This window comes from Bicyclus anynana, chromosome 22, assembly GCF_947172395.1.
Source record: "Bicyclus anynana chromosome 22, ilBicAnyn1.1, whole genome shotgun sequence".
In the NCBI taxonomy this organism is placed as follows: Eukaryota; Metazoa; Arthropoda; class Insecta; order Lepidoptera; family Nymphalidae; genus Bicyclus; species Bicyclus anynana.
Window position 1 is genome coordinate 12,569,367 of NC_069104.1, and position 26,280 is coordinate 12,595,646.

Consider the following 26,280-nt stretch of genomic DNA (forward strand, 5'->3'; position numbering starts at 1 on the left):
TGTTTACTATTAAATTTACTTTTTGTGAATTGATGTTGTAATTTGAATGTATCACCTTTAAATTGATAATTAAATCGTTTTAATTAAACCTCATAATTGGATTTTGTAATAAAAATATTTTTTATCTAAATTAAGGCGACAAATCAAATATTTATATAACTTGAAAGGAAAATCGTGGCAGAAGATTTGAATCAATATTCGTGACCTATAAACCGGATATCCGGCGCCTCCATAAACGTTGTCTCTAGTTCTCGAAGGAATAGAGACCGCAGCAGCGTTTCTTTCTTTTTGGAACAGGCGCAGTCCGAGAGAACCCGCAAAAGGAGTAAAAGGCTCCTACATAACCTGTAATAACGTGAGTATCAGTGCATACTTGGTTAAAATATATATTGCGAGTAATTTGGATCGATCGTCGTCTCTTCGCTGCTGAAATTGGTAGAATCACGCGATTTCCCCGTATTCCTTGCTGAGTCATACGCGAAGGTGTAATCTTGTCCAAATAAAGAGGAAATACAGTCCCTGTCGTTTTCACGGCGGTCCCCAGCCTTATCTAGTGAGTAGGCGTCATCTTAACGTAATTAATCTTGTTTTATGTAGAAAACGTTGAATTGTTTCACGTAGGGTGTAGTAGGGGCGCCGAGTCGATGACCTCCTGACGTACGTCTAACGGGCCCGTAGCATTAATTCGCCACGTGTTTTGTTCCAGCAATATATTGTATGAGTCAAAAGGTAGAAAAACCAGTATTATCGGGTCAACGGATCAAGACCAGAAAAAGAGGTGAGTGATTTTTTTGAAAAACATGTTTTTTTTTTATTGTTTCGATTTCGGTCATTCACACTACCTACAAATTATTGCACAAAGCATTCATTGCACAAGGTAAAGTTTGCGTTTGCTCTGACATTTATCATTATTAGTCACGCTAAACTAACAACAATTACAGTAAATTCTTATATTTATTATCGTAAACAAGTCTTTCAATAATGTGGAAAATACCACAATAATAAAAAAAATATCTAAGTCGAGCAATAACCAAACATAATTTTAAAGCTTGATATCATTAAATTGGTAGTTCATTTGATTATTATTTCTAACTATTTTCCTACACTATCAACACTTACTATTTACATTAAAATGTAAGTAAATTAAAATTTATAATAAGCTTTATTGGTTTTTTTTTGGCGCAGATCTTTTAGTTTTATGTGTCTACAATTAGCAAAGATTTTTTTGTTTTGGTAATATATATTAATTTTTAATTATTTTATGATTTTTTAAATTTTAGTTTTAACACTTTTGCTAATGTAGCTATGATTTGATTTAGTAGTTTGAATTTGAAATGATTTTTTTTTAATTTCATGTTTGTAATATACTACAGTGCAACCTCGATATAACAAATCGGAGGGGAACAAGAAAATATTCGTAATATCAAGTAATTCGTTGAACTGAGGTTTGTTATGTTGAGGTTAGATTGGTCTAAAATTCGTTATAAAGAGGTAAAAGAATAGTTTTATTCACCTCAATATTACGTACTTATCTTGTTATAGCGAACAACATCTACTAATAAATGATAACACATTTTTATCAAATTACTATAATGTATTTGCTATGTATTTAAAAACAATAATATTTTTTTTTCTTACATTAATAATCAAAAAGAATTAAGAAGTGGTTATACATAGTAGCTTAATGTCAATTTTTTTCATTTATTAGACAAAAAGTCATTGATAGTTGTCTGTTTACCACCGGTATGAGTTATGACATCCAAAGCGCAATCTAATTTCGTGATGGATTTCACTACATCGTCACTCAAACCTCCCTTTTTGAGAAATACAGATTTTATTGTATTCAAAGCATTATAAGCATCTTTTATTGTGAAGTTATGCTCATCAATTTCACCCTCTTCTTCCTCGTCTTCATCCGCTTCTGCATCAGTAACTGGCAACACAGCTGTGACGATGTCAGCAACTTTACAAGTTACTTTACAAACAAAAGCGTTTCGAAACATGTCGAGACATGAATCACATTATAAGATTAAGAGTTATATTATTGGTAGAAACTTTATATAAAGGTTTTGGGTTGGCAAAATTCGTTAATTAGAGGTATGAATACTTTTTCTTGATAGTTGAAAATTCGTTATAAAGAGGTTGTACGCAAAGAATGTTCGCAATGTAAAGGTATATTTTATATTGACTCTTATGGACAATTCAAGGGGATTACGAAAAATTTGTTAAATCGAGGAAGTCGTTATATTGAGGTACGTTATATTAAGGTTGCACTGTACTAGGTTTCACCAGAGTAGTTCTCGTTTGTGTTATAATATGAGGATAAAATATACCATAACACACAAATAATGTGGCTCTCTAGTGATAAAAGAACTTTCAAAGTTGGTTCAGTAGATTTACTTATTTATAATATTTGCTCAAGGAACTTAGTCAGGGTCCGATCCAACAATTTTGCCACTCTGGGCAAAGATAAACTTTGCAGCCCTTTGCTTACACCCAAAATTAATATTATATTAGTATATTGTTAGAATAGTATAGTTTTTTAAGCCTAGTTTGTTATTTAAAAATAGTAAACTAGTTGAAATGAATAAAATAAGTCTGCTAGGGAATAAGTAATTTTTGCCACTCTGGAAAATGCCCTGCTTCGGATTGGGTTCTGTTAATAGCTAATTTACATTAAATAAAGCTGCATGCGGGTTATGAGCCAATGGTTCCCAACCCCTGTTAATTGTATTACTAGCTGACGCCGCGCGATTTCACCCGCTAGGTACCTGTAGGAATATGGGGATAACATATTGCCTATAGCACTCTGGGAAAGTGTAGCTTCCCAACAGTGAAAGAATTTTCCAAATCGGTTCCATCATTTCAGACCTATTCAATGCAAACAAACAAACAATCAAATCAAACCTTTTTATAATTATAACTTAGGTATAAATGTATCAGTTTCAAAATCAAAATTCAATTATTTCAAGACCATCACCAGTTCAGAAGAAAGGTTCTGCTGAGAAGAGCCAGTAAGAAAATCAACAGTAATTGCTCTTTTAGAAACATCATACAATAATATTAACATCATTACAAATAATTTTAGTTCATTACATTATACCAACCTTGTTTGTTAGTTATTTGGCAATGCATTGGAAGTGTGTCATTGCAGAAATCTCCTTAGCTGGCAAATAATTCACACTAACTGGGTCACATTCAACACTGAATACTGTTTAACTGTTGTAGGTGTATCAAACTTGCGTTTACTTAGTGTATTGATTTACCTGACTAAATTGTTGTCTTTCATAGTCACAGTTAAAGTTGCCAGGTGTCTGGATAAAGCCAGACATAGTAAGGCTTTTCTATTCTGTGTCTGGCCGAAATAAACAATTTCTGGCGTATACAGATTTTGTTAAGCTTTACATTTAGCAAACTGGCGAACGGCAAGTGTTTGTGCAAACAAAATTTACAGTACGTTCAGGCCTTTTTACCCAAATGTCAGGCAAAAATCTCTGTATTTCAATTTCGGTGACCTGGCAACCCTAGTCACAGTTTCAAACTGAGATTCTCGCTGGCTCTTAACAGTGACTTAGACACTATCCCACTTAATTGGGGTCAACAAACAAAATATGTCAAATTTTCTCACACTTGTCTCTATTATCCATAAACTCATCATCCACTCCTTTTACACATGTGTCCTCTTTCACACACTCCTCTTTGCCTCCTCTTCTGGTAATATTACTTTCATCCCCTCTGCATTACATGTGCATACCAAGCTAACCTTTTACTCCTCAATTAGTCTGTCACTGGCGCCACTTTCAGATTTTTATAAACTCATTCCTTATTTTATCCTTTCTTGTCACACCACACATCCATCTCAACATACGCATTTCGTTCCCATGCATTCTTTTACTATCCGTCCCTTTTACCGCCCACATTCTGATCCATACAGCACCTCCGACTTTTTGACGACCTCCTTGTTACCACCGTCTAGTTACCACCTTACCGGCGAAGACGTACCGCCAAGCGATTTAGCGTTCCGGCACGATGCCGTGTAGAAACCGAAAGGGGTGTGGATTTTCATCCTCCTCCTAACAAGTTAGCCCGCTTCCATCTTAGACTGCATCATCACTTACCATCAGGTGAGATTGTAGTCAAGGGCTAACTTGTAAAGAATAAAAAAAAAGCACGACAGGCAATGATATTTTATACTAGAGATAGGGCACTAGCGCATCAAAACTGAGGCGGACAAATGTCTTAATTTCATTTAGTCGCTTGTTAAACAACAAACGTTACTTAAACAAATAACACCTAAATATCGTTTACAATGTCGTGTTGTTGTGTGTTCAGGAAGTGTAAAAACTATATATAAATACTAGCGGACGCCCGCGACTTCGTCCGCGTAAATTTCGATGTCAACTTTACTACTACCCCTACCCTACCCTACCCCTACCGTACCCTACAACTACCCTGTCACTACCCCAACACTACCCTACCCAACCCCTACATCTACCCTAACCCTACCCCTACCCTACCCCTACCCTACCCTACCCCTACCCTACCCCTACCTTACCTACACCCTACCCCCATCCTACCCCTACCCTCCCCGTACCCTATCCCTTTCCTACCCCTATCCCACCCGTACCCCTATCTCACGCCTATCCTACCCCTACCCTACCACTTCCCTATTCTACCCGTACCTCTACCCTACCACTACCCTACTTCTACCCCTACCCTACCACTACCCTAAACCCGGCCCTAAACCTACCCTACCCGTACCCTACCCGTACCAAGAGAAATAGAGACTTCTATGCTAATAATATAAAGAGGTAAAGTTCGTGTGGTTGTAGGAGGTAATCTCTGGATCTACTGGACCGATTTGAAAGATTGTTTTACCAATAGAAAGCTACGTTATTTGCGAGTGTCATAGGCTATGTTTGATTCCCATATTCACACAGGAACGGGAACTACGTAATTGAAAGCGCGGGGCGTCATGTAGCGGGATTTCTGCGTCTTTTAGAAATTTTGTATTATCTCCGAAACTATTTAACTAATTAACATACTATAAAGGGCAAATCTTATCTCCATAATATCCTTGTGATTATTAAATAATTTATTGTTATAAGGATTTAAGTTAAGTAGCATAAATAATTACGCAAACCTAAGTATATAAAATTAATAATTTTTAAAAAACAAAAGGTACTATATCTGCTAATATATAGAAGATAGATATATGGTGTCGCGAACTTTTTTGTAGAACTTTTAAAGATACATAAAGCCTCCATACATTAATTTCAATTTTACACAATAGTTAAGGCAGCGCATGCGAATAAGTCTTTTTAAGAGGATTTTCAGTCCGACCTGTATGACAAAAACTGTGATAACTCGGCTAATATATATGATACCAATATAAAATATAGCCTATAGCACTCCCCGATAATGTAGCATTCTACTGGTGAAAGAATTTTTAAAATCGGACCAGTAGTTCCGAAGATTTTTAAAAAATGTGACAAACTTACAAACTTACAAACTTTACCTCTTTATAATATTAGTATAGATTAGTATAGATGTAGTGTAAGTAAACAAGATTGTGCATGTGTGCGCTCTGTGTAGTAGCTAATCGGATCACTTTTTGCTGTGATTTTGAAGGCATGTAACATATCTAAAGTATAAAATATCGTTGGAGTAGATCAGAAAATATTCATCACCATTCACAATATTTTAATTGAGATTTTGGTATTTTTGTATGAAAGACAAAACAACGTTTGATAAAATTTCATTTACCATAAAAGAAATCCAAGGTCTTCACACTTCTAAGTTACGTATTGTCATGGTAAAAGAATCGTATTTATAAGCGTGTATATGAAACGAGTAAGATCAATATCACGGAAAGTAACAGAATTGGGTCAAATCCAAGACCTACTTACCCGTTTGGCAAATCCCTCGGCGATTTGAAACTACCCACCGTTATGTTTATAATGCTGATATTATATGATTATAGATATAGATTATTTCTCATGTTTTCGTGTTACATATTACTTAAAAATCTAAATATGTGTGAAAGGTACTCATCACGAATTCTCGAAAACTGCTTTACGTTTCGACGGCCTCCGTGGCGGAGTGGTATGCGCGGTGGATTTACAAGACGGAGGTCCTGGGTTCGATCCCCGGCTGGGCAGATTGAGATTTTCTTAATTTGTCCAGGTCTGGCTGGTGGGAGGCTTCGGCCGTGGCTAGTTACCACCCTACCGGCAAAGACGTACCGCCAAGCGATTTAGCGTTCCGGTACGATGCCGTGTAGAAACCGAAAGGGGTGTGGATTTTCATCCTCCTCCTAACAAGGTAGCCCGCTTCCATCTTAGATTGCATCATCACTTACCATCAGGTGAGATTGTAGTCAAGGGCTAACTTGTAAAGAAAAAAAAAGATGAAATTTGGCGGGGAGGTAGGTAGTTTATAGTTGTTAGAAGTCCGCTAATAACGGATTCTGTGACAGGGCCGGATTAAGAAGGTTCACGAAATTTCGAAAATGATTTGACGTAAAAAGATGAAATTTGGCGGGGAGGTAGTTTATAAGCGTGTGCTAAGAACAGATTTTGGGACGATACGATATTGAAATTGGTGAAATAAGCGATACTTTACTAGCAAATGTGTTATATACTAAGTTACCTACCTAGTTCTAACATGGGCGCCCAAGTTTCCTTGTGGGCATATCTAAGTAGAACTTACTCATTTACATAGTGGCAAGGTGCCGTTGCTCATTACTTGACAATGGCATTGGAATCGGCTTTTCATTAACACTTCCTTATTAGATAACCAGCTTTTATATAAAAAACTACTTACCTTTACAAATACTTAGAGAATAGCTTGATAACTGATTGTTTAGTTCTTCTTCCGCCTTTATTTTATGCGAGGTGATGATTTAATTCATTGACTTTAAGATCAACCTGACGTACGAGGACTCATTAACGGCCAGTTTCTTCATCGCCAGTAACAGTCAAAGTAACGTCATAAATCAAAAGTGACGGTCTTATTCACTGAAAAATAAAGTCTTCTTTACTACTTACTACTTTTACTGTTACTTTAGCTTTACATGAAGAATCTGGCTGTTAGTCATAACCTGTTAGGATTTTTTTCATTTTGTATCATCTTTACATCCTAGTTAAAATCTTTGTGCACGCTACTGATAACGAGAAAGGTTCTCTAAAGGTTCAATTTCCAGCTCAGATCAAATGAATATAGTATTTTTAATTCTAAGATATAAAAATAATACACTAAATGAAAAATAGTATTTTATGGAAAACGGAAAATTCGCCACATTCTAAAAATACTGCTCTATGTAATCGCAAGTCTAGAAACAGTAAGTCATACTGCAAAGTAAAAATATGAGGGAAAACAATCAACCCATAATCGGCTCACTGCTGAGCTCGAGTCTCGTCACAGAATGAGAGGGGTTAGGCCAATAGTCCACCACGCTGGCCCAATGCGGATTGGCAGACTTCACACACGCAGAGAATTAAGAAAATTCTATGGTGTGTAGGTTTTCTCACGATGTTTTCCTTCACCGTTTGAGACACGTGATATTTAATTTCTTAAAATGCACACAACTGAAAAGTTAGAGGTGCATGTCCCAGACCGGATTCGAACCCACACCCTCCGGAATCGGAGGCAGAGGTCATATCCACTGGGCTATCAGGAAAACAATGTGTGTAGTAAATAACAGGTATAATATATAGAAATGACAACGTACAATTAAATGTTGTTTACTCTCGGAGCAGATTAAAGCGCACTACACTGGCAACTCACATATATTTACGTTATCTTTTATTTATTTCTACACGTGCCGTGTCTGGTATTTTCTTGCGTTACTCGATAAATGCAGTTTTATGTTTACTTGAATACTAGCAGATGCCACGCGGTTTCACCCGCGTGGTTCACGTTCCCGTAGGAGTACGGGGACAATATACAGCACCCGGGGATAGTGTAGCTTCCCAACTGTAAAAGAATTTTTCAAATCGTGTCAGTAGCTTGGAGTCTTTAATGCAAATAAACAATCAAATATTTCCTATTTATAATCCCTACTAATATTATAAATGCGAAAGTAACTCTGTCTGTCTGTCTGTTACCTTTTCACGGCTAAACGGCTAAACCGATAAAGATGAATTTTGGTATATTGGTAAATGAGATCTTGAAGCAAAACATAGGATACTTTTAGACCCTAAAATAATAATAGAAGGGGGTGAAATAAGGGTTCAATGTTTGTATGGAAAGTGCTTCATTTTTAGAGTTACGGTTTTAAAAATTTGTTAAATAAATAAATCATAAAAAAATAAGAAATATAATGTGATTTAAGAATTTTTAAAAATCATTTCCTAAAGTAGTAAAATAGGGGTCGAAAGTTTACATTGATTGCCACGCGGACGAAGTCGCGGGCGTCCGCTAGTATTAGATATTTCCTTCCTTTCCTATTTATAATATAACGAAGCCTAAAACTTGGTCAACCTATGGTCTTACCATAATTATAAAATTTGGACTATGGTGACATAATAATAATAAATTGTATTTTACCAATTCGCCAGCCATTTAGTTCTGCTTTCGGTGTATAATCGGCCATCTGCTTATAAAGTCTAACTATACTATACTACAGCAGCGAGGTGTCGAAACAACGCGATTCCTAGCGGCTTACCTTTCAAAAATCCACATACAAATATATATGTACTTATTTATAATTATAAATTTATTTTATTCGCTCGAAATAGGTATAATATTACCATAGCATTTATACTATTTGTAAAATAAATGCTTGCGCGCAATTAAAACGAAACCTATAAGAACGTAGATCTAAATAATAATTTAACGTAGGTACTCACCCAAAAATATACGATCGGGTTACCTATTGGAAAATTTCAGCCTTCGCTACTGCTATACTAGAGTAATATTGCAGTACTATCAAATGATAGTACAGCATTTTCACTTGTATAACAGGTGATATAGTCTGCTCGTTAGGTCATCTATAACTAGAATTTGACTTTGAATGTAATTGAACCATCCTTGTGCCAGTTGTATATGCACTTGACCAGTTTTATTATCGGATGCCAATGTCAATGCAACACAGTACATTCACAGAATACAGAAAACACCAGAAACCACGTTCAGCCATCATTATAATAATAATAATAATAATAATATCGTTTATTTGCAAGAATTACCGTTCCTTACAGCATTCAACCAAATTAATAGTGTGCAAATACATGGTGAAAAAGAAAAAAAATACAAACAGTGAAATAAAATTAAGAAAAATATAAATACAATCAGTCACAATAACTAAATTAAATTAAATAAAATTATAAAATAAAAATAACACAAATAGTCATAATCACCAAATTAAATGAAAAAAAAAAGAAAAGAAAAAGTTACAATTACAATATAATACAATAATTGGAATTAAAAGTAAGTACGAGTATGTCATTAAAAATTAAGTCAAATATTCCTTAATGTCGTAGTATATAGTACGCATTATCTCCAAAAATTGTACCTGTATACTCAGACCAATTATAGAAGGACCTGTATTGCACTCATAGTCACAAACAAAATTGTCTGTCATTTTGTGAGGAAAACAAGCTTAAATTTTTTTGTTTTTACAGAACTCTTTAACCGACGAACACGATAACAACTATTTAACATCTATTCTATAGAGACAGCTTTTATAATCGCATTAGATCATTATCATATAGACAGAAAAGTAACACCTAGCGAGGCAGGTCTTATACAATAGTTGGTCTGAGCCTGTTTAGCATACACAATGACAATTCGCTATGTCGTGAAATTTCACCAAATAAAGAGTTATTTCAATGGCTTCATTCCTTATGGGCATACCTGGAGTTTCTGAATTCTGATGTTTACATTTTACCTGTCACAGAGTATGAATTTTCAAAATTTACCACCCTAAATTCATTCAGACGAAAGTTGCGGGCATCTACTTGAGATGTTGTACTAAGTTAGCCCTTGACTATAATCTCACCTGATGGTAAGTGATGATGAAATCTAAGATGGAAGCGGGTTAACTTGTTAAAAGGAGGATGAAAATTCTATACCCCTTTCGGTTTCTACACGAGAACGCTAAATCGCTTGGCGGTATGTCTTTGCCGGTAAAAAGGTAACTAGGCTAAGCTGACGCCATCAGCAGATCTGGACCATTTAAGAAAATTTAAATCGGCCCAGCCGAGGATCGAACTCCGGACCTCGGTCTTTTCAATCCACCGCGCAATACCACTGCGATACCGGAGGCCGTCAGAAGCATGTCTGTAGGACTCTGTCTATGACTAGAAATGACTTGAATGTAATGTTGACGGCCTCCGTGGCCGTTTTAAAAGCGGAGGTCCTGGGTTCGATCCCCGGCTGGGCAGATTGAGATTTTCTTAATTGGTCGAGGTCTGGCTGGTGGGAGGATTCGGCCGTGGCTAATTACCACCCTACCGGCAAAAATGTACCGCCAAGCGATTTAGTGTTCCGGTACGATGCGATGTGTAGAAACCGGGGTGTGGATTTTCATCCTCCTACTAACAAGTTAGCCCGCTTCCATCTAAGACTACACCATCACTTACCATCAGGTGAGATTGTAGTCAAGGGCTAACTTGTAAAGAAATAATAATAAAAAAATGGCGTGGCCACAGCCATTCCTTGTGCCAGTTCTACATGCACTTGACCAGTTATAATTAGACGCCAATGTCAATGTAACGCGTTACACGTTACATTTTACCTCAGTCACCCATATTAATGCAAGTAAGTGACTTCAAGGCGAGATTGTATGTTGGGATCATTTGATATCTGGTAAGTTGAACGCATTTTATCTTTATTTTATAGACTCATATTGAATAGTTTGTTTGAAGGTGTTTATCTTATAATATTCACGCGAATTTTATATTTCGTTAACGTGATTTGGTTTACGGATCTCTAAATTTTTTTTAAATAAGTTACACTGAATGCAGCTTTCTATTAATGTAAAAAAAACCTTCAAAGCCGCAAACAAACAAAAAACCTTACTCTCAGTAGGTATAGACTAACTGTACTTTCGTACATAGACAAAACATAGATACATATTATGTGTCATATCATAAAAGTCTCAAAGTTCAGAGGTCAACATTAGAGTGACTCACCGAGCGGAGATCTTTGAACTTTGACATCTGTGCAGTGCTCTAAAATTGCTAAGAGAAAATTCTAGATGGTTTTTTTTTAATTTCTTGTTGGAAGAAAGTGCTGAAATAATTTTAACTACATTTTTGTAGATCAATAACTCTGTACTGCCGTTTAGATGCCAATGATGATTATGTGGCTTGTCGACGTGCTGGGTCGCATAGTCTCCCTTGCTTCATAGAGCACGTTATGCTGTTTGTCCCAATAGGGTAGTTGTCTCATATCCAATCTATAGGTATATATTATATATAAAAGAAAGTCGTGTTAGTTACTCCACTTAACTCAGGAACGGCTGAACCAATTTAGCTGAAAATTGGCAGGGAGGTAGTTTAGAGCCGGGAGAAGGACATAGGATACTTTTTACTTTTTTTTTTTCTTTTTCTTTTTATGCTTTTTTACGGGTAGGGTAGGGTAGAGGTAATTGAAAGTTTACATCGAGTTTCACGCGGACGAAGTCGCGGGCGTCCGCTAGTATAATATAAACAATATTAATTTCGTGTAGTACATGGAATAAGGGTTCGAAATATCGATATTCGACATCAATTAATAAAAGTTAAGGATTTCTTATAAAACTTAATTTAAATATCACGATTTTTTTCAAATTTTCCAAACGTCAAAAACGCTGTCGTCCATTTTGTGACGTCATTAACACACTTGATCACACAAACGTCGAAATAATATTTTTGTCAAACGCTCCGTTTGTATTGGATTAATGGGTATTATATGTTGTGACGTCATGAAACAGTTGAAATATAGACTGTCATGGCCGATAGGCGTTTTGGTTCGTATTGACAAAACATATTTAAAAACTAAAATTTTCATAAATAATCACGTCTCAAAAAAATATGAAAAAAAATCTATAAAGCAGTCTGCTCAGTTTGCTAATACAATAAACGAGTTTTTATTTTTCCGCAACATGACAAGGTGTTTTCTTTTTCTCGTCAGGATATAAAGCTATATAATATCCCATATAAAGTGGGTGGCTATAGTCCTAAAGTGAATAAGAAAATTGTAGATATGACACTAAATTACGTCAGTAAAGGATTTTCTTTAACATGCTGCAGTAATTATTGTCCTCAACTAGCGGACGCCCGCAATTTCGTCCGTGTGGAATTTAGTTTTTCACAAATCCCTCGGGAACCATAGATTTTTCCGGGATAAAAAGTAGCCTATGTGTTAATCCATGCTATAATATATCTTAATACCAAATTTCAGCTAATTCGGTTAAGTAGTCGAGGCGTGACAAACATTCATATCATTAAAATCATCAGTTTTCGCAAATCTCGGGAAACCATGGATTTTGTCGGGATAAAAAGTAGCCTATGTGTTAATCCAGAGTAAAATCCATTTCTATTTTTAATTTTAGCCAAATCGCTTCAGTAGTAGCGGCATTAAAGAGTAACAAACATCCAAACATGCATACAAACTTTCGCGTATATAATATTAGTATCCTACGTTAGTAGTTTATAATATTAGTATAATAACGTATCATGTGCGTACACACGCAATGTCTGCCGCGCGTCCGGCTCGCATCTGTCGTCCGCATGGCGTCCACACGTCATCCGGATAGTGATGACGTCACGAAAGTCATTAGCGCTACACAAGCTGTTTGTTGGCGAGCTAAGTGTCGGGGTGTTATTTGATTGTTGACTAACAACTTGTTTGTATTTTGGTATGATTTGAGCCAATTTTCATCATCATTATGTCTATTTTAACGGTTCTCTACAGAGCTAGCTCGATTTCTTAGAGAAGATATGGAACTCGAATCAACGATGTTAATAATATTGACCAGGGATGAAGGCACGGGTTCTAACACCATTTTCCACCGTAAAATGTAATTTGTGAATAGCTTGAAATAAATATGAACTTTCAATGACACCTATATATCATCATCATTACAATGACGTTAACTGCAGGACACTAATATCTCTGAACTGGAAGCCAGCAGGTAACCAAAGGCTATAAATTTTTGTGCCTCGTCCATTTCCAGCTTCAACTCGTTAAGAACCTGCCACACACTGACGATTGGCATGGGAAGTACGTGGAAAGGTGGCGGAGACTTTATTTTGTCGCTTTTTGAGCGTGTCTAAGGACAATTTAGGGGTGTGGCGATTTTTTTTAATTTACAAGTTAGCCCTTGACTCATCTCACCTGATGGTAAGTGATGATGCGGTCTAAGATGGAGGCGTCCTAACTTGCTAGGAGGAGGATGAAAATCCACACCCCTTTTCGGTTTCTACACGACATCATACCGGTACGCTAAATCGCTTGGCAGTACGTCTTTGTCGGTAGGGTAACTCGTCATGGCCGAAGCCTCCCACCAGCCAGACCTGGACCAATTAAGAAAATCTCAGTCGACCCAGCCGGGGATCGAACTCAGGACCTCCAGTTTGTAAATCCACCGCGCATACCACTGCGCCACGGAGTCCGTCAAAATTTTTCAAAAAAAAAGTCGATTACTTGCACAAGAGCAGCAGAGCCTGTGGACAGATAGTACAACGTTGTGGCAGGAGTAAAGAGTATTTTAGGGGTCCGCTTTATAATGTGACATTTGTTATTGTTGTTACAGATGAGAAAGAGAAGTACGACCCGAACGGGTTCCGCGACGCGCTGGTCGCGGGGCTCGAGCGCGCGGGCGGCGACCTGGAGGCGGCCTACAAGTATCTAGACGCGGCCGGCTCCAAGCTCGACTACCGCCGCTATGGCGAGGTCATATTCGACGTTCTCATCGCCGGGGGCTTGTTGCGTGAGTAGACTATACCCCTGCTAGTTCCGCGTTTTCAGATTATCCACTTTTGACCCTTTGCGAAGGGTAAACTATTCCCTATAACAGGATCACAGCTCCACTCGCTAAGAAAACATGCATTACTATGTATTTGCTTTGTGTTAATAATAATAATTTATTTGCTGAAACTGGGTTATAATGGTTCTTACACTATAGAAAAAAATTCCAACACAATTTACTGATATATCAGCGTGCAAATATTTACAGAATTTTACAATTATTATACCTAAAATTATAAAACGTCAATATTTAAACATTACAAAATTTCATGTCATTCATATTCGTCAACACTATAATAATTCTTATTATTTAAAATGGAGAAGATTATTCGCTTAAACTTTATTAGGGGCATAGTTTTATATTATTCTGGAAGCTTATAGTACAAAAAAACAGCCATACAGAAGCAATTATTTGAGAGAAGAACCAGCCGTCTCGGTGGCACAGAGATTTTATTTGGTTGCCTGCCCCGCCCCCTTAAGTTAAATGTTATAGACAAGCCCTTGAACAAAAATTACATGTGAAATGAACTAACATGAATAACGCTTAGAAGGCTGTTACTATATCAGAAAATAACTCTGAGCACTATGCCGTAATTTCTAAGCGGTACAGGAGAGTAATGAAACCGTGAGAGCCGTGATAGCCCAGTGGATATGACCTCTGCCTCTGATTTCGGAGGGTGTGGGTTCAAATCCGGTCTGAGGCATGCACCTCCAATTTTTCAGTTGTGTGCATTTTAAGAAATTAAATATCACGTGTCTCAAACGGTGAAGGAAAACATCGTGAGGAAACCTGCATACCAGAGAATTTTCTTAATTCTCTGCGTGTGTGAAGTCTGCTAATTTGAATTGGGCCAGCGTGGTGGACTATTGGCCTAACCCCTCTCATTCTGAGAGGAGACTCGAGCTCAGTAGTGAGCCGAATATGGGTTGATGACGACGATATGTGTAAAGTAACAGCCTTCTGAGCGTTATTCACGTTGGTTCATTTTACAGGTAATTTTTGTGGGGCTTGTAGTCTATTAAAGATTGTCTTGGGTTTAAAGAGTATAATATTATGTTAAGTTTGTGTTGCGTCAACAAAACTAAGAATAAAGTATCAGGTTAAAGTTTGTCTTGCATCTTACAAATAATAGACACACACACCAGTTTCAAATAATCGCCTGATTTAAAGAAAGTATAAATAAAGATAGTATAATATAGTAAAGGTTTCTACACGGCATCGTACCGGAACGCTAAATCGCTTGGCGGTACCTCTATATCTATACTTTATGTGGCTTGGCTATAATATGTGGCTGAGGCCTTCTGACACAGGTGTTTACTTAAAAGAAGGTCTCAGCCACATCAGTGATTGTAAAATAAAAAAAATTCATTTCATTTTTTATTAAAAGTGCTTGAATATGTCTAGATTCTACATAACATGATGATACAATTGGCTAGAGTCCTGAACTATACTGTTGATAAAAACATTTCGTTCGTTTTCATTCTGACAACAAACCAAACGTGTTATTTAGTCGGATGCACAAGGACATGTACTAATGACCTCTTGTCGCCAACAGTGCCCGGCGGGCTGGTGTCGATGGATGGGGAGTCGCCGAAGACCAACACTTGCATCTTCAACGCCAGTGAGGATATGGACAGCATGCGCAACTTCGAATCGGTATATCTATAATAACTTAACTTAATCATCTTAACTGTAGTTTAATTATAACTAGCGGACGCCCGCTAGATCATAGCATGATAAAAAGTATACTGTAACCTGCCCAGAAGTATGAAGAATTGTACCAAGTTTCGTTAAAATCCGTCGAGTAGTTTTCGTTTCTATAACGAACATACAGACAGATAAAAATTTTACTGATTGCATTTTTGGCTTCAATATTGATCACTAATCACCCCCTGATAGTTATTTTGGAAATATATTTCATGTAGAATTGACCTCTCGACAGATTTATTATAGGTATAGATTTGGACGGGTGAACATGCCGAAAAAGAGTTCTTTGTCTTTGAAAAACATTAAACCCACTCAGCATTTTGCTCTGGACTGCAAAAATAATAGCATGCAGTGCTGTTTTTGAATTGGGACCATGTTTTTATTTGAAAGAACAATCAAATAGTTCATTTTAAAATCCATTGCCTTTGATAGAGGAATGAGGAAAGGCAAACGTCGACTGAGCGACAGAGCGACAGAGCCGAAAATATCGATAGCTCCGCCGCTTTTGGCCGACAATGTCTTTTTTTCTACACGGAATATTGTCTTTGACGCATGAGAGGACTAAAACCTGTCTCAAGAAATACTATTGAGAACTATTGAGTATAAAAATGAGATTTTGTATAAATGAATTTACTTAAAATGATGAAAAAAATGGCTAGAGTCCTGAATACTTGTGTGGACAAACTCATACTCGTTCGTTTTAAACGCTGACCATATCACCGTATTGTACAAACTTTTATAAAGCAGTTGGCAGTGCTTTTAATGGTGAGTGGTCTCGGTTGCAGGTATTCGTGCGGTTGATGCGTCGCTACAAATATCTGGAGAAGATGTTCGAGGAGGAGATGAAGAAGGTCCTCGTGTACCTGAAGGGGTTCGAGCCTCTGCAACGTATCAAACTGGCCCGGATGACTGCCCTCTGGATTGGTAAGTTCCACAAATTTAGCAGAATATTTTTCTTGTGAAACGTTTATATCTATACAGTACTAAAAATAAGTAAGCCTTAGGATGTGTATGTCACGATATAATTATCTTTAACTAGCTGACGCCGTGCGGTTTCACCCGCGTGGTTCTCGTTCCTGTAGGAATACGGGGATAATATATAGCCTATAGCCTTCCTCGATAAATGAGCTATCTAACAATGAAATAATTTTTAAAATCGGACCAGTAGTTCCTGAGATTAGCGCGTTCAATCAAACAAGCAAACAAACAAACTCTTCAGCTTTATAATATTAATATAGATATTTTTATTAATATAGATATTATGATGATGATGAACAGTGGACTATAAGGAAAACAATTGTTTATCCTGATCAGATACATAGTCAGTTTATATTCATTAAATTAGCCTGTAATCTGCTACAATGTATATAGACATATCTTGTGAAACTTATGGTATTAGCTTCCTAGCAAGAAACAATCATTTATCGAAACCATGTGTGTCAAAAAGAAAGAGCTTAATTGCATACAATTAGAACCAACGTGTGCATTTATCAGCCTCGTTGGTGTCGAAGTGTGCTACATTGACTGCACAGCTACGTCTTTGGGATCCTGGTCTGTCCGGGATCCTACTGGCTGGCTGTGGGACATTATAATAATATTGCCTTTAATTGGATCAACTTAACCTCTCTTACTCTCTTCTAGTACATTTGTGTAGTGAACCATTATGAGTCGTTTTGACTTGGTCAGTCCATCGAATTGGTGACCCACCATGCACTCTTATTCCTTCAACCTTGCAAGTACTGCTTGGCTATTTCAATTTTGAACCTCTAAAACCTAGTTCGGACTACTGTAGCCTTTTAGTCTAAAAGTATACTAGACTACTTGTTAAAATCGTTCTTGCTCGACTAAAATACTAAAGTAGTCCGAACTATACTGCAGTCTATCTTGATAAGTACTGTTTACCAACAAATAAATTAAGAATAAGGGTAAAAATTACTAGTCATTACACACCTAATAATAATTATAATTAACTTGTTCTTAGATTAATGAAAAAACATTTGATTAATAAGCTTAGAACTATTACATATGATTAATAAAAAAAAAAAAAAAAATAACAGTACTCATCAAGAAAGGCTGTAGCATAGTACATTTGTGTAGTGAACCATTAAGAGTGACTACCCTATTGACTTGGTCAGTCCATCAAATTGGTGACCTATCATGCACTCTCGTTCCTTCATCCTTCATACTTGGCTATTTCAATTTTGGTTTCTATAAACAATACTTTATTCAAAATCTATACCTGAAAACATCAATTGACCGGTAATTGTCTGTTACGTGTGATGGTTATTTATTGGTCATGTGTCACCAGGTAACGGCTGCGTGCCGCCGTCGGTGCTGCTGGTGCTGGTGAACGAGCACCTGCTGAAGGACAACCTGGCGCTGGACTTCGTGCTGGAGGTGTTCGCCACGGTGAAGCAGGAGCGCGGCGTCAACACGCTCGTCACCGCGCTCAAGAAGGGACAACTGGAGGGCAGGTGCGTGCCGCGGCTTCTTTGTGACTGCCAGCACCTGCTAGCTTTGACTATTTAGACTATGGACCTAACCCACCCAATTTCCCCAAAAAAAAAGTCTGTCGTTTTTGAGGGGTACGAGGTAAACTCACACATCGAAAACATTTACACACCATTAAATATATTCTGTGTCCATACATTGCAAACTACTATTATTTCGACTCGCAATACACACACGCGTATTTTTACACAGACTACCAAACACATCACTTAGACTTAGACAGAATATATACATAGAATATTCGATTTCTTGATCGATTTTTTTGCAGTTCCGTCAATACAATTGATTCTTTTTATTACAAATTTGATAAAATCAAGATAGAAATACTTACAAATGAAACTTTACTCCATATTTTATTAAACTGCATGTTTTTTATGCCATTCAACTACACAAACCGGCATTTTTAGTAACAGTTTTTATAAACGCGTTAGATCATTGATTTTTTATCTTTGCCAGAGGTGTAATAGTTAGTGAGGCAGATCCTGTTATTAATGGTCGAAGCCTGCTGGAGACCACCTGCTCATTTGTACGGCAAGAGATTGAGATAATTTTGCTTACCTATCACTCTCTTGTCCCATCGCAATGAAAGAGATAAAACCAATAAAAAAAGGGTAGTCTGATATCCCATGAAGTATAATGGTGGTTTTGTAATGTTAAAAATCACTTGAGTGTCTTGGGTAGAGTAACGCTACATTGTACTGGCACGACGTTTTATTTAACGGCCGTGTCATTAATGTCGCTACATTTATGTTATTGTAACATCCATTTAACTGTATTTATAAAGCGACCTTCCTCCTATAAGAAGGGAGGTCTAGCTGGTTAAATATATCTATACTCGTATATTTATATAGAATATAATCCTCACATAGCCAGAGAAGAAGTTTTCAATTTGTTACAAAGAAAGATTTCTTCTGAATCTAGTAGGCTAGTTCAACTCACACTTGTCCATTTTTTTTTATTACTTTTTGTGTCAACACAGTCTACAACTAGAACAAGACATGCACAGTGTGTTGGTGATATAACAAGCGACAAGTTGTAGGTATACATATAACGGTAGGCAGTTTAGCCCTCTGCAAACCAAATTGCACTTTATTGTGTGGTACAAAGAATCGCTATTTATTTAAATGATGTTGTGGATTGGACCTTGTGTACTTGTACTATTGTCTATTTTATATCATATTTCTTTAATCGACCCTGTTGCCCCAGGCTGCTGGAGTTCCTGCCACTGAACCGACGCAGCGAGGAGGTGCTGGCCTCGTCGTTCGCGTCGCGCGGCCTCGCCGAGCTGCTGCGGCTGCATCGCGCGCAGGCCTCGCAGGTACTCGCGCACTGATGCTTGCTTTGTGCTCTCTCTGTAGGTGCGAGTAGGTACCGTGACATATCTCGAGACGAATGTAGACAACAAAACGTCGATTTTTCTATTGAGGCTCAAAAAAATCTTAATGATGAAACCTGATGACGAGTCGGAGTGACGCGCGTACAACTACACGGGCGCGGTGCGACCGAGTCTTTCGATCTATCCATCGCTCGTTTGGTTCACCGCGTCACACTGTCGACATGGCAATCTGAACATATAGTACGAGATCAGGTATAACGAATATATTAACTCATCTGTTATTTATTTGGAAGAAGAAATAAATCATAGAAAATATTCACATCAACACATTGCAAATAGGTTACCTTATTAAATTGTGCCCGGTGAGAACCTATTAAATGATTAAATTTATTTAATCTACTTCCCTCTTTGCTTAATTAATGAAAATCGTACACTAATTTATTTTAATGGTATTTGTTAATAGAATATACTCAAAAGAATTAAAAAAGTAAAGGTTGCCTGCTTTCACACTGCAACTGTGGGGTTACCAGATATAAACAGAAGTAATGTTATTTATATACCCTCATCAGCTTAGTCTATGTTAAATGGAAGCTTATTTTATGTTTAATATAACTGCCTGCAAAAGGTTGCCTTTGATCAAGTTCATGGTTTCTAAGATTTTGTATGAAAAATGTGTTTGGCAGCAATTTAACTAGGCCACCTATTTGCAATGTGTCACAGTGAACATAATCATTTATTTCATAGCACTAATGAATTAACAAATGAGGGTACATATTTCTTATGCCGGTTCTTAGACCAATAGATTTGAGGGCCTCCATTTTGAGTTGTGGCCTTCATTTACTGACAATGTGGTCGTGTGTATAGGAGGCGCGTCGCGAGCTGACGCAAGCGCTGCTCGAGCAGCTGGCGGACGAGCGGCCCGTGCGCGACCTCATCGCCGAGCTGCGCGACATGGCGCAGCGGCACGCCATCCCCGACCACGAGATTGTCGCCATTGTGAGTATACCTGCCATTCCCGCCATCCCCGTCTGCAACACTGTAAAATAATAGACGGAAAGCCAACGCCAGCAAGAACTTCGTCATTTTTTAAAGGCTCCTACCGTAAGTAAGTACGGTAGCCAAATATGGATATATGGTAGCAGGTTTTAAGGATCCAGACCCTCAACGGTCTTAAATTGAGGGTTGGTCTTAAACCGGTTGAGGGTCTGGATTCTTAAAAACTGCTATCTCCCAAAGCCACCATGGTTCAAACTCCATAATTGGCTACAGTACTTATGGTAGAAGCATGAGTTGACAAACTTTCAGATTTCATTAAATGACAAAGGTCTGGGGTTTCGGGCTCTTAGTCTATAAGCTAGCTAGTGATAGACATAGCTTCTGCAGTAAAATCTTATTAAAAAAAAACTATTTTAAAGTGTTGGCAACCTGATACTTTCAAAATTACTTTATAATTCCTAAGAAAAAAATCGAATGATGAAACCTGATGACGAGTCGGAGTGACGCGCGTACAACTACACGAGCGCGGTGCGACCGAGTCTTTCGATCTATCCATCGCTCGTTTGGTTCACCGCGTCACACTGTCGACATGGCAATCTGAACATAACCACAGACAGACATTACAGACCTTATAACAAAGAATTAGTTGTTTATAGTGATGTTTGTTCTAGATCTGGCAGTGTGTGATGTCTCGTGGCGAGTGGAACAAGAAGGAGGAGCTGTTGGCCGAGCAGGCGGCGAAGCATCTGCGTCACTATACGCCGCTGTTGGCCGCCTTCGCGCAGTCGGCCAAGGCTGAGAGCGCTCTACTGACCAAGGTACTGTTTGCAAGCTCGGTCATGATTGCATCAGGAGTGGCTCTATGATTATATTGACTAGATACCAAGTCCTTACTATTAGGACTACGACACATGTGTGTAGATTCCAATAGGGTAGTTGACTGATATCAAATTTAATATAAACAATATTAATTTCGCATAGTACATGGAATAAGGGTCCGAAATATATCGATGATAATTAATAAAAGTAAGGATTTCTTAAAAATCATGTACTTTTTTTAAATTTCCAAATGTCAAAAACGCTGTCTTCAGTCATCACAATGTTACTTGATGTACTAATAGTTAACTAATATTTTTGTCAAACGCTCCGTTTGTAAGGGATTTGTCATAGTGACATCATGATACAGTAGAAATATTCAGGCTCATATTGTCAAAAACATATTTAAAAATTAAAATTTTCATGTAATCACATCTCAAAAAGATATGAACAATAAATTAGTTTATATCTAGCATATTTACCACCACGGGGCAATATAGGGGCATCAGCACTGTCACAGAATACATACATACGCAAGTACAGAAAATTCACTCAGCTCAAGTCATATATGTCTCTCGACGAATCCTAGACTAAAGAATTATGATCTTAGAGTTGAACAGTTTCGTACTTGCTTATGCTTCGAGGCCATTGGATCAGCTTCCACCTTCACACAGGAAATAAGAAATTGTAATGTAATTGTTATCAAATGTAAATTGTAATACTGTATGACTTTTTCAAAAGAGCAACTGTTGAGTTTCTTGCCGGTATCTTCTCAGCAGAACCTGCCTTCCGAACCGGTGGTAGAATCTTTACAAATAGTCAACTGACGTGTCAAAAGTGCTTGTAAACTGAGCCTACTTAAAATAAATATATTTTGAATTTCGTATTCAGGTGCAGGAGTACTGCTACGAGAACATGAGCTTCATGCGCGCCTTCAGCAAGCTGGTGCTGATGCTGTACAAGAGCAACGTGCTGTCGGAGGAGGTGATCCTCAAGTGGTACCGCGACACCAACTCTAGCAAGGGCAAGATGATGTTCCTCGACCAGATGAAGCGCTTCGTCGAGTGGCTGCAGAACGCCGAGGAAGGTATGCACGTGAACACGCTCATGATTAAGAACCCCGTACGAAATTACTATAGCGTTATTTTTTTAACGCAATGTTAATTACTGGCTGTTTCTTTTATTTTAGTACTAGCAAAGCTTTTTTGATTTCTTGACAAGTTAGCTCTTGACTTTTCTACTCTTTCACTATGTCTATTTCTCTATTTCTCTCTGTGTCTATTTCTCTTCACTAAGAAAACCTCAATCGGCCCAGCCACTGATCGAACCCGGGACCTCCGTGCTTGTAATCCACCGCGCATACCACTGCGCCACGGGGGCCGCCTATAGCTTGGCAACTTCGTTCGTAACACCCAATGCTACGCGCGGGCCAGGGGGCGTGTAGCGATGAATAAAAAAACCCACGACTGATGCACGTCACTGCCTCACACGCACGATTTTACACCGTCTAACCTAACCCCGTTTTGTATACGGAGACCTTTACTTGTGACATTTGTCATAGAATAAAATTACAAACCTATCGTTTCTTATTGCAGAATCTGAAAGCGGCGAAGACGAAGATTAGTTTAAGGGCAGCGAGTGAGACTGAACACATAGCGCCGTCCCCCACAACCACAACCACAACACAACCGCAACCAGAACCAGCAACAACCACAACCAGCCGACAACCGCAACCGCGCGACAACCCGACTCGCAACCACTCACCACTCCGCGGCCTTACGAACAACACGAGTTTAATATTAAATGTTAATATTAAAAAAATAATAATAAATAAATAAATAAATAATACTAAATGATGTCATAATAATAACTGTAGCACACTCGACGCGTGCGGGACGTTTTCTACAACTGTATATTATTCATTGCTAAAGTAACATGTTGATGAAATACAATATTTTTTATTCAATTTTTTTAGTAAAATTCAAATAAATGGTGGCAACACATTTATCTTTTATTTATTTTATCCTTAGACCAAGATTTTATCCTATAACCTCTGAGACAAGTTCCGGTAGATAGATCCAGTGCACAAATATTTCGAACGATTGAATGGACGGACGCTAGTGCGGTATATCGCAAATACTATTTCCGATAACTCTGGGGTTATGTTCTTTACCGAAAATTAATTAAAAATGTTCAAAGAACATATAAATTATTTTTTTTATTTAACTTGAATAATATTTCTTTTTTAAACAGTGTTTATTTTTTTGGATTAAAAAATAAATACTGTTTAAAAAAGAAATATTATATTATACTATACTCCCGAGCATCCTGTTAGGGGTTATGTTGGGATGCAAAAAATCACTTGTTACAGTAAAAATTAATGAGTATGAGAATACTTACGAACATGTAATGAATTTTGTATACTTTTAATGTCTGTGTTGAACCATATATACCCTAGTTAAAGCCTTGTTCACATCACTGCAGAGGGGTTGGGTTAGTTTGGTTTGTGTGTATAAACTGTGTGCGTGTAGTGGGAGTTTTTAATGTTTTTACTATCGCGTTTACGTAAACGCGAATTTATATGGAATTGAAACAGTTGTGCAGTAGTGTCACTAGATGGCGCCGTTTCAATTCCTTAGAAATACACGTCAACGTGATCGTCACACTATCAGACTGCCAATAAGCCCTCAGGGGTGCGATTCTGGTATTTTACACTAATCTACGAACGAAGTAGTAGCTTTAATACTAGATATTTTGTTTGTAAAAACTTTGTTTTTATGATGCCTAAATTAAAATGTCAATAATGCCACTAACAACTATGTTGCCATGGAAACAAACGACGCCGCAGCTCTGTTACTTTACAGAATAGTCAGGCGCTGTGTGGTATCGAGTGTGCATAATTCGAGGACCACATTATGTTTATAGTTATGAACTCATTTAGATTGTAATTCTCCATTGCCAAGTTTGTTGGTCCATTCTTTTGTTATACCTTACCCCTGTGGTATTGATGGTCCTTGAATTATGCACATTCACATAATACCTCACAGCGCCTGGTGTAGAATGCAGGTTCTGAAGGCATCGACGATCGACATAATAATACCTAAGGTTCATTTCGTTTTATAGAGGTAACGGTTTCGTGAAATCACTAATATTTTTTAAATAATAAAAATAAGATTTTAGTATTTTTTTCCCATCGTTGAAAACGGAAATACGTAGAATATAACCTGTTCTACTAAATCTATTCTTCCTCCCGGGAGGAGAGGCATTGCCTCCTTGCTCGTGTTACATGCGGAGGAATTAGTTCTCCCGGTTAAGTTCTTTAAGCCTTCTTTTCCTCGCCAAGTCGCGCCTTCAAGTCTCCGCGACACTAGTGTAAGTACATATTATTATCATATTATTATTATATTATTATTATTTTTTTTTCTCTCATTTATTTATTACTTCTTTTTTTTTAAATTTTTAACAATATAAGTATAAAATACAAAACATTATTAAAAATTTATAAAAAAAATTCACCCTCCCGCTGCGGGACATTTGAGTGCCCAAGCAACCGGTGGTCAGGGCTCCAGAGTGAGGAACCTCCTCACAATACGCGCCGTCTCAAGAATCACTGCCTTTTGTATCCGACTCTTGATCCAACAGTTAAGCGAAAGCTTCTTAAGGTGTTGGTCGAAGCTTTTCGCTATAAGACCATTGACTGAAACAACTATCGGAACAATAATAGTTGACTCAACATTCCACATGGCGGTAATCTCGTGAGCAAGGTCCAAGTATTTTGATACTTTTTCCTTTTCGGCTTTAACCAGATTATCGTCATGTGGAACTGTAATATCAACAATTATTGCACGACGCACTGACCGATCGACTGGCACTATATCAGGTCTATTGGCTACAATATACCTGTCAGTGATAATCGTTCGGTCCCAGTAGAGCAATGCACTGCTATTTTCAAGAACTGACGCTGGGTCGTACCTATAGTAAGGCATCTCAAAATCGATAAGGTCATATTGAAGAGCAAGCTGTTGGTGGATTATCTTGGCTACTTGATTATGTCTGTGCAAGTATTCGCCGTTAGCAAGGTGAGAACACCCGGACACAATATGCCTGAGGGACTCCCCAGGACGATGACACGCTCGACAGATGTCTAGAGTGCCATCTTTCATAATGTGTTTCCGGTAGTTTCTCGTCTTTATAACTTCGTCCATAATTGCACAGACAAAACCCTCGGTTTCCCCAAAGAGGTCACCGAATTGCAACCAAGATACAGATGTTATTTGATCTACATCCGGCCCAGTAAGGGCCTTGTAGAATCGTCCATGCAACTCCTTGCTCTTCCATATTGCCACACGATCTGAGTTACTAATTACTATAGGCTTGCGCCAGTTCTCTTTGCCTAGGGATAGCGGGGTAAGTCCCTTATCCACTGCAACGACATCCTGAAACATACTCACATTCATCTTGAGAAAATGATCTCTGAGATTGCACACCTCACGATTATGGAGGTTCTTGGCGTTTAAGAAGCCACGTCCTCCACACTTGCGTGGGATGTACAATCTCATTACAGATGAACGGGGGTGATGCATCCGGTATGACGTCAGCAGTTTGCGGACTTTACAGTCCAGGGAATCCAGTTCGGTTTGAGTCCACTTTAGAATGCCAAAAGTGTATATGAGTAAGGGCATGACCCAGCTATTGAAGGCACGCACCTTGTTACCGCCTGATAAAAGACTTTTTAGGACTTTTTTCAGGCGGCCAAAGAAGCGTTCCTTCACTACCTGTTTCATATTCCCTGTCTCAATACCAAGTGCTTCTGTCATTCCAAGGTATTTATAGGTCTCGCCTTCAAGGAGTGATCTGAGAATGATAGTTTCTGAAATAACTATATTCTCGGAGCTCACTATCCTTCCTCGCTCTACATTGATGACCGCACACTTGTCTACACCAAATTCCATCC

The 26,280-nt window shown here is 37.9% G+C and overlaps 1 protein-coding gene across 1 annotated transcript; it reads left to right on the top strand.

The window, feature by feature from the left end:
• The first annotated feature begins 204 nt into the window (after window positions 1-204).
• On the top strand, window positions 205-23,329 carry LOC112057686 (protein krasavietz). The gene is made up of 11 exons (XM_024098195.2): window positions 205-355; window positions 707-778; window positions 13,745-13,921; window positions 15,516-15,616; window positions 16,453-16,591; window positions 17,976-18,141; window positions 19,385-19,496; window positions 20,379-20,510; window positions 21,182-21,328; window positions 22,218-22,413; window positions 22,922-23,329. Exons 2-11 carry the CDS (start codon window positions 718-720, stop codon window positions 22,948-22,950), a joined length of 1,260 nt encoding a protein of 419 aa, XP_023953963.1. The 5' UTR covers window positions 205-355; window positions 707-717; the 3' UTR covers window positions 22,951-23,329.
• The last annotated feature ends 2,951 nt before the right edge of the window (window positions 23,330-26,280 follow it).

Excerpts from the sequence above, each read along its gene's own strand:
- LOC112057686 (XM_024098195.2), top strand. The coding sequence starts at position 718 with ATGAGTCAAAAGGTAGAAAAACCAGTATTATCGGGTCAACGGATCAAG. Across the intron at positions 19,497-20,378 it reads ATCGCGCGCAGGCCTCGCAG|GAGGCGCGTCGCGAGCTGAC; the intron begins GTACTCGCGCAC and ends TCGTGTGTATAG. Across the intron at positions 20,511-21,181 it reads ACCACGAGATTGTCGCCATT|ATCTGGCAGTGTGTGATGTC; the intron begins GTGAGTATACCT and ends TGTTTGTTCTAG.